General features: G+C 44.3%; 1 protein-coding gene across 15 annotated transcripts in view; it reads right to left on the bottom strand.

Annotated features, from left to right (window-relative positions):
• Window positions 1-2,426: 2,426 nt before the first annotated feature.
• Window positions 2,427-12,196, bottom strand: part of LOC123729176 (signal-induced proliferation-associated 1-like protein 3) — a 104,758-nt gene continuing 94,988 nt past the window's right edge. For 14 of the 15 annotated variants that reach the window (XM_082966480.1, XM_082966470.1, XM_082966469.1 and 11 more), the window contains 7 exons: window positions 11,933-12,166; window positions 11,641-11,803; window positions 11,253-11,436; window positions 10,763-10,918; window positions 10,492-10,618; window positions 9,872-9,953; window positions 2,427-7,784 (listed from right to left, as the gene is read on the bottom strand). In XM_082966480.1, coding sequence (XP_082822606.1) covers window positions 7,641-7,784; window positions 9,872-9,953; window positions 10,492-10,618; window positions 10,763-10,918; window positions 11,253-11,436; window positions 11,641-11,803; window positions 11,933-12,166 — 1,090 coding nt within the window. In that variant the 3' untranslated portion in view covers window positions 2,427-7,640. The remainder of the gene's footprint in view (window positions 7,785-9,871; window positions 9,954-10,491; window positions 10,619-10,762; window positions 10,919-11,252; window positions 11,437-11,640; window positions 11,804-11,932; window positions 12,167-12,196) is intronic. The other variant, XM_082966481.1, reaches the window with a different exon arrangement.

Raw genomic sequence — 12,196 nt, 5'->3', positions numbered from 1 at the left:
CAGTGAAACATCCTGCCCTGATTTGTCATAGATGCTTTCTAAAAAACTCTAAGCCTTCCTTCATGACCTGGCCTCTGTAAATTGGTATAGAATCAGCTTGATTCCCTCTGTCAAAGAAGCTTGGACCTTCTTTTTTTACATTTTCAGTGGTATTGTTAACAAATACGCACCCATAAAGAAAATGAGAATTAAAAACAGGTTCAGCCCCTGGTTCAACCGTGATCTGGCAGAGTTACTCCACCTCAAGAATTCCATTTGGCGAAAGGCTCAGGAACACGTATACTCAGGCTGACTGGCTCTCGTTAAGTCAAATGAGCAATAAGTGCACTCAGGCTATCCGGAAGGCCAAAGTTAGTTACTTTAAGGAGCAGTCCTCTCTCCGTGGGTCTAACCCCAAAAAGTTCTGGAAACCGTTAAAGACCTGGAATAAACCCTCCTCACAGCTGCCCATGTCACTTAATGTTGATGTGGTTGTTACTGACAAGAAGCACATGGCTGATCTCTTTAATCACCACTTCATTAAGTCTGGATTCCTATTTAACTGCCATGTCTCCTTGCCCGTCCAACATTTCCTCATCTCCCACCCCTTCTAATGCGACGATCCCCGATGCCCCTCCCTCTTTTTCCTCTGCCCAGCTACAAAGTGTCTCCCTGCAGGTGGTCACTGAGTCCGAGGTGCTAAAGGAGCTCCTTAAACGTGACCCCAAAAAACATCTGGGTCAGATGTTTCTTCTTTAAGGTTGCTGCCCCTATCATCACCAAGCCTATCTATGACCTTTTTAACCTGTCTCTCCTCTCTGGGGAGGTTCCCATTGCTTGGAAGGCAGCCACTTTATTTTAAAGGGTGAGATCAAGCTGATCCTAACTGTTATAGGCCTATTTCTATTTGCCCTGTTTATCAAAAGTGTTGGAAAAACTTGTCAATAATCAACTGACTGGCTTTCTTGACATCTATAGTATTCTCTCTGGTACGCAATCTGGTTTCCGCTCAGGTTATGGATCTGCCACTGCAACCTTAAAAGGTCCTAAATGACGTCACCATTGCCCTTGATTCTAAGCAATGTTGTGCTTTTGATACGGTAGACCACTCCATTCTTGTGGGCCGGCTAAGGAGTGTTGGTGTCTCTGAGGGCTCTTTGGCCTGGTTTGCTAACTACCTCTCTCAAAGAGAGCAGTGTATAATGTCAGAACATCTACTGTCTCAGCCATTGCCTGTCACCAAGGGGGTACCCCAAGGCTCGATCCCAGGTCCCACGATCTTCTCAATTTACATCAACAACATAGCTCAAGCAGTAGGAAGCTCTCTCATCCATTTATATGCAGATGATAGTCTTTGGCCCCTCCCCGGATTTTGTGTTAAACACTCTGCAACAAAGGTTTTTTAGTGTCCAACAAGCTTTCTCTGCCCTTAACCTTGTTCTGAACACCTCCAAAACAGAGGTCATGTGGTTTGATAAGAAGACTGCCCCTCTTCCCCCAGTGTGATTACTACCTCTGAGGGTTTAGAGCTTGAGGTACCTCATACAAGTACTTGGGAGTATGGCTAGATGGTACGCTGTCCTTCTCTCGGAACATATCAAAGCTGCAGGCTAAAGTTAAATCTAGACTTAGTTTCCTCTATCGTAATCACTCCTCTTTCACCCCAGCTGCCAAACTAACCCTGATTCAGTTGACCATCCTAGATTACGGAGACGTAATTTATAGATCGGCAGGTAAGGGTGCTCTAGAGCGGCAAGATGTTCTTTACCATTCGGCCACCAATGCTCCTCATAAGACACATCACTGCACTCTATACTCTTCTGTAAACTGGTCATCGCTATATACCCGTCGCAAGACCCACTGGTTGTTACTTATTTATAAAACCTTCCTAGGCCTCACTCACCCCATCTGAGATATCTTCTGCAGCCTTCATCCTCCACATACAACACCCGTTCTGCCAGTCACATTCTGTTAAAGGTCCCCAAAGCGCACACATCCCTGGGTCGCTCCTCTTTTCAGTTCGCTGCAGCTAGCAACTGGAACGAGCTGCAACAAACACTCAAACTGGACAGTTTTATCTCCATCTCTTACTTCAAAAGACTCAATCATGGACAATCTTACTGACAGTTGTGGCAGCTTAACGTGATGCATTGTTGTCTCTACCTTCTTGCTCTTTGTGCTGTCTGTGCGCAATAATGTTTGTACCATATCTTGTGCTTCTACCATGTTGTGTTGCTGCCATGCTGTTGTCTTAGGTCTGTCTTTATGCAGTGTTATGGTGTCTCTCTTGTCGTGATGTGTTTTTTTCCTATATTTTATTTTTAATCCCAGGCCCCGACCCCGCAGGAAGCCTTTTGGTAGGGTTTCATTGTAAATAAGAATGTTTTTAACTGACTTGCCTAGTTCAAATAAAATACCATTGCCAAAAAAAAAACCCAAAAAAGACATTCTATCATTATGAAAGATTTTTTTATATATGTTCTTATAAAATAATGAAAACAATCTACACTTTTAAAATGTACAGTCATTGATACAACATCCCCAAGAAAAACAATGTTCAACCATAAGTTTGTCAATGCATAAAGCACTCCTGCCTCCTGCAGAATGCACCAACAAAGTAAGAACAACTATGTAAATCATACAAATCAGCTTTATACAAAGATTTAAAATCAGACAGCATATACAGAAATAAAAACAAGGTACCCTCTTAATTTCACTATTTTGTATTTTTCATGTCGCAAAAGTGGCCAATATGTTCCAAAAATAAGACAAATATTAAACATCTAAAAAAAATAATAATACATACAATTGATCCATTTACCAAGTTTCGATGTTACCATTTGTGATTTGTGCAACATTGATGCGCCGAGCGATGTTCAACATGTACAGTACAAGTCAAAAGTTGACACACCTACTCATTCAAGGGTTCTTTATTTTTACTATTTTCTAATAGTGGAGACATCAAAACTATTAAATAATCACCTGGAAAGCATTTCAATTAAAAGGTGTGCCTTGTTAAAAGTTCATTTGTGGAATTTCTTTCCTTCTTAATGCGTTTCAGCCAATCAGTTGTGTTGTGACAAGGTAGGGTTGGTATACAGAAGATAGCCCTATTTGGTAAAAGATCAAGTTCATATTATGGCAAGAACAGATCAAATAAGCAAAGAGAAACGACAGTCCATCATTACTTTAAGACATGAAGGTCAGTCAATTCAGAAAATGACAATTACTTTGAAAGTTTCTTCAAGTGGAGTCGCAAAAACCAAACGCTATGATAAAACTAGCTCTCAAGAGGACCACTACAGATAAGTTCATTAGAGTTAACTGCACCTCATAAATCGGCATTTAACTGCACCTTAGATTGTACCTCATAGATTTCAAGTAACAAACACATCTCAACATCAACGGTTCGAGGAGACTGCATGAATCAGACCTTCATGGTCAAACTGCTGCAAAGAAACCACTACTAAAAGGACACCAATGATAAGAAGAGACTTGCTTGGGCCAAAATACACGAGAAATCTGTCCTTTGGTCTGATAAGTCCAAAACAGCATTCTGTAGCGATACGTCATCCCATCTGGTTTGCGCTTAGTGGGACTATCATTTGTTTTTCAACAGGACAATGACCCAACACACCTCCAGGCTGTGTAAGGGCTATTTGACCAAGGAGGAGAAAGATGGAGTGCTGCATCAGATGACCTGACCTCCACAATCACCCAACCTCAACCCAACTGAGATGGTTTGGGATGAGTTGGACCGCAGAGTGAAGGAAAAACATTCCAGGTGACTACCTCATGAAGCTGGTTGATGGATGCAAAGCTGTCGTCAAGGCAAAGGGTGGCTACTTTGAAGAATCTCACATATAAAATATATTTTGATATGTCTAACACTTTTTTGGTTACCACATGATTCCATATGTGTCATTTCATAGTTTTGATGTCTTCACTATTATTCTACACTGTAGAAAATAGCAAAAATAAAGACAAACCCTTGAATGAGTAGGTGTGTCCAAACCTTTGACTGGTACTGTATATAACTAGTTTTCTTCAAATCAAATCCTTAAAAACACCCATACCCCTCCACACACAAATAAACTAAATAAAGATTAAGACATTGCAGATATCAACATCAGAGCACATTTGCTGAGCTTCAGTGATAACATGAGTGTGTAGGGTTTTGTCTGAGTTGCTCTTGGTATGTCCGAGATGATATAACTGGCTGGAGGAGGATGAGGCAGCTTACAGTACACAGAGAAATGGAGACAGATGTCTGTACAGTGCATTCAGAAATTATTCAGACCCCTTGACTTTTTCCACTTTGTTACGGTACAGCCTTATTCTAAGATGGAGTCAATTGTTTTATCCCCTCATGACTCTACACACAATACCCCCACATTTTTCACATTTATAAAAAATTTAATCACATTTGCATAAGTATTCAGACCCTTTCCTCAGTACTTTGTTGAAGCACCTTTGGCAGAGATTACAGCCTCAAGTCTTCTTGGGTATGATGCTACAAGCTTGGCACACCTGTATTTGGGGAGTTTCTCCCATTCTTCTCTGCAGATCCTCTCAAACTCTGTCAGGTTGGATGGGGAGCGTCGCTTCACAGCTATTTTCAGGTCACTCGAGATGTTTGATCGGGGTTCAAAGTCCTGGCTCTGGAGCAGGTTTTTAAAGATCTCACTGTTCTTTGCTCCGTTCAACTTTCTCTCTATCCTGACGAGTCTCCCTGCTGCTGAAAAACATATCCACAGCATGATGCTGCCACCACCATTCTTAACCGTAGGGATGGTGCCAGGCTGTCATGTGCCTTTTACTGAGGAGTGGCTTCCGTCTGGCCACTCTACCATAAAGGCCTGATTGGTGAAGCGCTGCAGAGATGGTTGTCCTTCTGGAAGCTTCTCCCATCTCCATACAGGAACTCTGGAGCCACTTCAGAGTGACCATACAGTTCTTGGTCACCACCCTGACCAAGGCCCTTCTCCCCCGATTGCTCAGTTTGGCTTTGCAGCCAGCTCTAGGAAGAGTCTTGGTGGTTCCAAACTTCTTCCATTTAAGAATGATGGAGGCCACTGTGTTCTTGGGGACCTTCAATACTGCAGACATTTTTTGGTACCCTTCCCCTGATCTGTGCCTCAACATAATCCTGTCTCGGAGCTCTTACGGACAATTCCTTCGACCTTACGGCTTGGTTTTTGCTCTGACATGCACTGTCAACTGTGGGACCTTGTATAGACAGGTGTGTGTCTTTCCAAATCATGTCCAATCAATTGAATTGACCACAGGTGGACTCCAATCAAGTTGTAGAAACATCTCAAGGATGATCAATGGAAACAGGATGCACCCGAACTGAAGTAAGTCTCATAGCAAAGGGTCCGAATACTTAAGTAAATACATTTGCAACAATTTCTAAAACCTGCTTTCGCTTTGTCATTATGGGGTATTGTGTGTAGATTGATGTGTGGGAAAAAAATAAGTAAATACATTTTAGAGCAAGGCTGTAACATAACAAAATCTGGAAAAAGTAAAGAGGTCTGAATACTTTCCGAATGTACCCTATGTGTTGCTCTTATCTAAACGTAATGTCTCTCGTAAATGGACAGATGTTTTCGAAAGAGCGAGGGCAGGGCTGTGTAGTTTGTTTACTACGTTTGTGTTTTTGTGCCATATGCATGTGAATGTCCACCGATCCAGCCACAAAGGGTTTACACCATATAGGTACATGTCCACACACAAAACAATAAATACAAATAAATAGTACAGTCCTTAAAAGGGGATGTCTGTGAAGGGTCCTGAGAGTAGTGAAGGGAAGACAGGTTTCCAGTTGAGGGGGTTCTTGAAAAGGGGGTCTACGATGACTTAACTGTGCTAGGGGGTTACATTTAATGGAAGGAAAATAGAAATATGGTCCTTCAGCAGTTTCATAATTATAGTAAATGGATGTGGCCCAAACGAGAATTGGAACCCACACCGTTGGTTTTGCCAGCTCCACGCTGCCCTCCATTTATCCCACGTTCATAACAATGGACACAAAGACACACATCTGTAAGAAAAATAGTTTCCGTAGAGAATATAACCAAGCTAGTCAGGAGAAAGTGTACGTGTTGATTTAGTTTAGTGTATTCTTGTCGGATGGACATTTTGTTTGTTTTGAAATGGCCACACGTTTCACAGACCCATCACCACAAGATAAGATAAGTTACTTAAGTTATTTAGCTAGGTCTCACAGTTGTGTATAAATTGTTGAGCTTGATTCTGCAGACACTAGGACTGTTAGCAAAATGTGTGTATAATATCCCTTCATTCTAGCGCACACACACACACAGCTATTGTACCATGACACAGGTGCTACAGTGTTTAAGAGATAATTTCTGTCTTCTCTAAATGCACACAAATTTGTGTACCAACTGCTAGTACACACAACAGAAACCACTAAATATGATAATTCTACATATGTAAGAAAAAAAAAAAACTGCTTAGATATTTGTAAATACCTTTAACATTGACCGTTAGCCCAAAAAAATTAGATTGAGATACTATCATTGAGTTTATGACACTATATTCTATCTCTGAATGAACAAGATGTCTCATCTTACTAGCGTAGCTGTCATAATACAGCTTGCTCATGACCGAAATGCCCTGTGCCAGCCTATCACACACTCAACAAAGCTTATCAGTACAATATGCATGTGTTCAAGCTATATGTTGAACCACACGGGCAAAACTACAGTACCACGTCTTTTATAAAACACACGTCTCCCAGAGCATTCTGGGAGTTGGAGTCTTTTTGTTTTGTTTTTGAGCCAGAGCTCGTGTTTGTTTTTGGCTGATTCGCTTCAGGAACAGTATTAGGCCTCTCTGGGTGATCTAGTGTTCTACAGTTCATAACATCTCTCCTCTTTATTGGCTTTTCTCTGACACAGGAGTGTATAAGACTTCAGTTACAAAAATAAAAACCTACAAGCAGGAACAGAGGGAATCACTCTGGGTACACAGGCTGAGAGAGAGTCAGCTTGTGCTGTGTTGGGACTCTTTTAGAGTAAAAAAAATTAAAAAGAATAGGCTTGCCTTCTTGCAGGCTCTTCTGTCTAGGCAATTCGGTTTCAGAAGAGCCAACGGGGATCCATTGATTCTCTGCAGTCCCTGTGTCCGTCCAGCCCAGAGCGAGGCAGGGTTTCTGGTTGTGGGTGGTGCACCACAGAGAGGGTGGCGGCATAACGACAGGTCTCTCTCCCCAGAGCAGGTCAGTGGTGGAGAGGTAGTGCTTCTCTTCTCCCCTACCATCCTACCACTCTAGGAGAGGCAGGAGGGAGATGGTGTGGTTGGAATGTGACAGAAGCAGCAGGCGAGGGATAGAACGTGAGAATGTGTGTGGGGGGGGGCGTTCTTTCCCTCTTATTTTCTTGTACATCATTTCACACACTAACTTCTATTTTCTATTGCCCATGTATTCCACAGTGCCTAACCAGACCCACTAACAAATCCATTCCCTACTCAATCCCAACAGCATGAAACTCACTGTGACTGTCTTTCCACTAAAATCACCTTTACCCTAACCTCTTCCCTTCTCTCCATCGTTCTCTGGCTTAGGTCACAAGTTCTCTCTGCGGATGCTCTTGCACGCTCTCTCCGAGGTCACTTCCTGTGTTCGTGTGAGCTCACTTCCTCTGCGGGGGGTCGGTGAAGAGCAGGCTGAACTTGCGGAGCTGCTCGCTGGCCGAGTGGCTCTCTTCCTGGAGCCGCTGGTTATTCTGCCGCAGGTTAGCCATCTCAGCCAACAGGTGCACTTTGTCCTCCTTCTCCTGAGGGACAGAGCGGGAGGGAATGCGGGGGAGAGACAGAAAGAGAAAGGGAAGAAAGTGTTAATTATCTTGATCTTTTTTTGCATTGGTCTTTTTTTTCTCTCTCCCCAATTTTGACCTCGTCTCATCGCTGCAACTCCCCAACGGGCTTGGGAGAGGCAACGGTGGAGTCATGCGTTCCCCGAAAACATGATTCAACCTAACATGATCCAACCTAACACTGAACCTTTCTTAACCTATTGAGGGTAGGGGGCAGTATTTGCACGGCCGGATAAAAAAACGTACCCGATTTAATCTGGTTATTACTACTGCCCAGAATATACAATACGCATATAATTATTGACTTTGCATAGAAAACACCCCAACGTTTCTAAAACTGTTTGAATGGTGTCTGTGAGTATAACAGAACTCATATGGCAGGCAAAAACCTGAGAAGATTCTGTACAGGAAGTGCCCTCTCTGACCATTCCTTGGGCTTCTTGACTCTTTTTATTGAAAACTTAGGATCTTTGCTGTAACGTGACACTTCCTACGGCTCCCATAGGCTCTCAGAACCCGGTAAAAAGCTGAATGATGTCGAGGCAGCCCCTGGCTGAAAAACATTAGCGCCTTTGGTAAGTGGTCTATCAGAGGACAATGAGACTGAGGCGCGTGCACAAGGCGACCCCATGTTTTTATTTTCTCTCCCTTTGTACTAAAACACGGTTTCCCGGTCGGAATATTATCGCTTTTTTACGAGAAAAATTGCATAAAAATTGATTTTAAACAGCGGTTGACATGCCTCGAAGTACGGTAATGGAATATTTAGAAATTTTCTGTCACGAAACGCGTCGGGCGCGTCACCCTTCTTTACCCTTTCGGATCGTGTCTTGAACGCACGAACAAAACGCCGCTATTTGGATATAACTATGGATTATTTTGAACCAAACCAACATTTGTTATTGAAGTAGAAGTCCCGGGAGTGCATTCTGACTAAGAACAGCAAAGGTAATAACATTTTTCTTATAGTAAATCTGACTTTGGTGAGGGCTAAACTTGGTGGGTGTCTAAATAGCTAGCCCTGTGATGCCGGGCTATCTACTCAGAATATTGCAAAATGTGCTTTCACCGAAAAGCTATTTTAAAATCAGACACCGCGATTGCATAAAGGAGTTCTGTATCTATAATTCTTAAAATAATTGTTATGTTTTTTGTGAACGTTTATCGTGAGTAATTTAGTAAATTCACCGGAAGTTTGCGGGGGGTATGCTAGTTCTGAACGTCACATGCTAATGTAAAAAGCTGGTTTTTGATATAAATATGAACTTGATTGAACAAAACATGCATGTATTGTATAACATAATGTCCTAGGATTGTCATCTGATGAAGATCATCAAAGGTTAGTGCTGCATTTAGCTGTGGTTTGGGTTTATGTGACATTATATGCTAGCTTGAAAAATGGGTGTCTGATTATTTCTTGCTGGGTACTCTGCTGACATAATCTAATGTTTTGCTTTCGTTGTAAAGCCTTTTTGAAATCGGACAGTGGTTAGATTAACGAGAGTCTTGTCTTTAAAATGGTGTAAAATAGTCATATGTTTGAGAAATTGAAGTAATAGCATTTCTAAGGTATTTCAATATCGCGCCATGGGATTACACTGGCTGTTGCGTAGGTGGGACTAGCCCAGAGAGGTTAAAGCGATACTGCCAATATTAACACCCGCCCGCCCGCTTAACCCGGAAGCCAGTCGCACCAATGTGTCGGAGGAAACGCTGTTCAACTGGCAATCGAAGTCAGCTTGCAGGCACCCAGCCTGCCACAAGGAGTCGCTAGAGTTCGATGAGCTAAGTAAAGCCCCACCGGCCAAACCCTCCCCTAACCTGGACGACGCTGGTCCAATTGTGTGCCGTCCTATGGGACTCCCGGGCACAGTCCGGGAACGAACCCGGGTCTGTAGTAACGCCTCTAGCACTGCGATGCAGTACCTTAGACCGCTGCGCCATTCGGGAGGCCGTTTATTTATTACCAGTTTCAATTCTTGCTGTGTCAGTGGTACAGCCATTTAAATTAGCATAGAGTCTAAATGTCTCTCTGGTGTAAACGGTACCTTCTCCAGGTCAGTGTTGAGCCGCTTTAGCATCACCTCTAGGCTGTACAGTCGCCCCGAGAGGTCGTTGGGTACCTCATCCCTGAAAACACACAAAGACATTAACTCACCCTGTCTAATGGGTTAAGTAGCAGGTAGGGCAGACAGGTTTAACAGGTGTGTTCAACAGAACAACAGAGTTTGTGAGGATCGTACAACGCAGCGTGTTAGTTTGGTAAACAAGAGGCAGTTTCAGTGACAGGCTGGTTGTAGTCATGCCCTGAGAAAACACAAGCTGAACAGGCCAGACTGCTTTAACTCAAACACTCCACTGTTTGTTCACTACAGCAGGTGTTCAGAGATCCTTGGTAACTTGTGTAATTACCACAGCTAACCACAGGATGGCACTGCCATTACAGCTCTCTACATGTGACAGGTGAGGTTGACCTGACAAAAGGAAAATGGGAAGTCCAAGTGTAGGCAGTGCTTTTATACACTCAAATATTGTGTTTAGGATTTGGAGTATCAGTGTCAAATAGACAAAACGATCCCCATCTGCTGTAAACACCATGATCTTACATTGTGCGTCTGGTGGCTATGGACCGTGATTGTTTGAGCTGGTGTGTGAATCAGAGACTTACCCGCTGAAGGTGGGGGTAGTGCGTGGAGTCTGAGGTGTTTGGAACTGGACTGGACTGATGATCGGCTGCATGTCTGGAACCCCACCTTGAGGCTCGGTGAGTGAGAATAGAGACACTGCCCTTTGCACTGTAACACACACAGTTACAACGCTGCATTTCCCCCTTCGCAATCAGCTACCAATCAACAAAGGCCTGCCCCCCCAGGGACCAGCTATCTGACACACACACACACACACACACACACACACACACACACACACAGAATACTCACACTCACCCTCGTAGGCCTTGGCAGCATTGACCAGGCTGGCCCACTCCAGGCCACAGGCAGTGTCAGGCAGGGGTATGAGCCCCGGGTCCAGCCTCCTCAGGGGGGGAACCTTATCCCTCACCTCTTTCAGAGACAGCTCCGATGCAGACATAGGCACTGGCCAGCCAGGAGGAGGGCAAGAAGGTCAAATTAACTAAAGGCTTAGCAGATGAGCATTCATGACGACGTCGCATGATAAACTTTTCTTCTTGAAAGTCACGCATCTTGAAAACTTGACGGCTGACATGCAAAACATTTTTGGGACAGTATACAAAGTGGACTAATTAAAGAAACGCCAAAAGATGGTTTTTGAGTGGACTATTCCTTTAAAAGTAGCACATAAATGACTCCTTGTATAACTATAACTGAGCTCTGTGCCTTCTTGACATACCATAATTAGGTACGGATACAATGAAGTGAGAAGGTAACATCAAGCTGTGGCCCCACTCACCCTTCTTGTTGGGCATGTGGCTGGCAGAGTGTGCGTGGCGTCGGGTGGGCAGGGTGCAGGTGAACAGCAGGTCGCTGGGAGTGCCCTGGTCAAACAGGGGGGCAGAGTTGGCATAGCTGGCATCCCTGCGCCCGCTGCACAGAGACTCGTCTGAGAAGGTGCGCTGAAGAGTGCGCCGAGGAGACTGAAAAGAGAAGGGAGGGAGGTTAGTCGTGGGGTAGTATGTTTGTGTGTGAGCAAGTGGTAAGGTTTGGGGTGTGTATGTGTAAAATAGTGTGTTGTGTAATGTATGTGTGTGGGCGTGTGTGTGTGTGTATACATGTACTGTGTTTGTGTGGGTGTGCATGTGTACTGTGTGTGTACTGTGTGTGTACTGTGTGTCCCTCACCATGTCTCTTTGTGGTATCTCGCCAGGGCTGTCCATGATGATGAGTTTCTTCAGGTCGTCCTCGACGGTGCTCTTGTGGGATCTCCGTGGAGACCGCAGGTCCCTTAGCGACGCTCTGAGACGGGGCTGTCCGAACACGTTCTTAGAATTCACGTCCACCTGCCTGAACACACACAGAGCAGCAATATAGGTTAAATACAGCAACAAGTTATCACACCGAGCGTGGCTTAACACAGCGGCGTGACGCTTGACTTTTGTGTTGGTGGTGTAGAAAACTGGTGCACACACTTACTTCTTGCTGCTGTTGCTGTCAGAGCAGTAGGTAGTGGGTATGTTTGAAGGGGAGGGGGCATTGTCGTCTGGTTGCCAGGGGCCCAGCCTGTTCTTGCTGCATAAGGCCTTGGGGGCGGAGCTGGAGAGAGGGGTGGAGCTGAGTATAGCAGAGTTGGGCGTGACTGTGGCGGCTCGGACCGGTCGCGATTTCTCTGCTGCAGGGGTCTTGTAACCCTGGGGTGTGTAGCAGGCCCTGTGACGACACACAGACACACGCTCAAAT

Source organism: Salmo salar, chromosome 20 (genome assembly GCF_965601325.2).
Source record: "Salmo salar chromosome 20, fSalSal1, whole genome shotgun sequence".
In the NCBI taxonomy this organism is placed as follows: domain Eukaryota; kingdom Metazoa; phylum Chordata; class Actinopteri; order Salmoniformes; family Salmonidae; genus Salmo; species Salmo salar.
The sequence above is the reverse complement of the archived record's forward strand: the minus strand, read 5'-3'. Positions and strand labels throughout refer to the sequence as shown.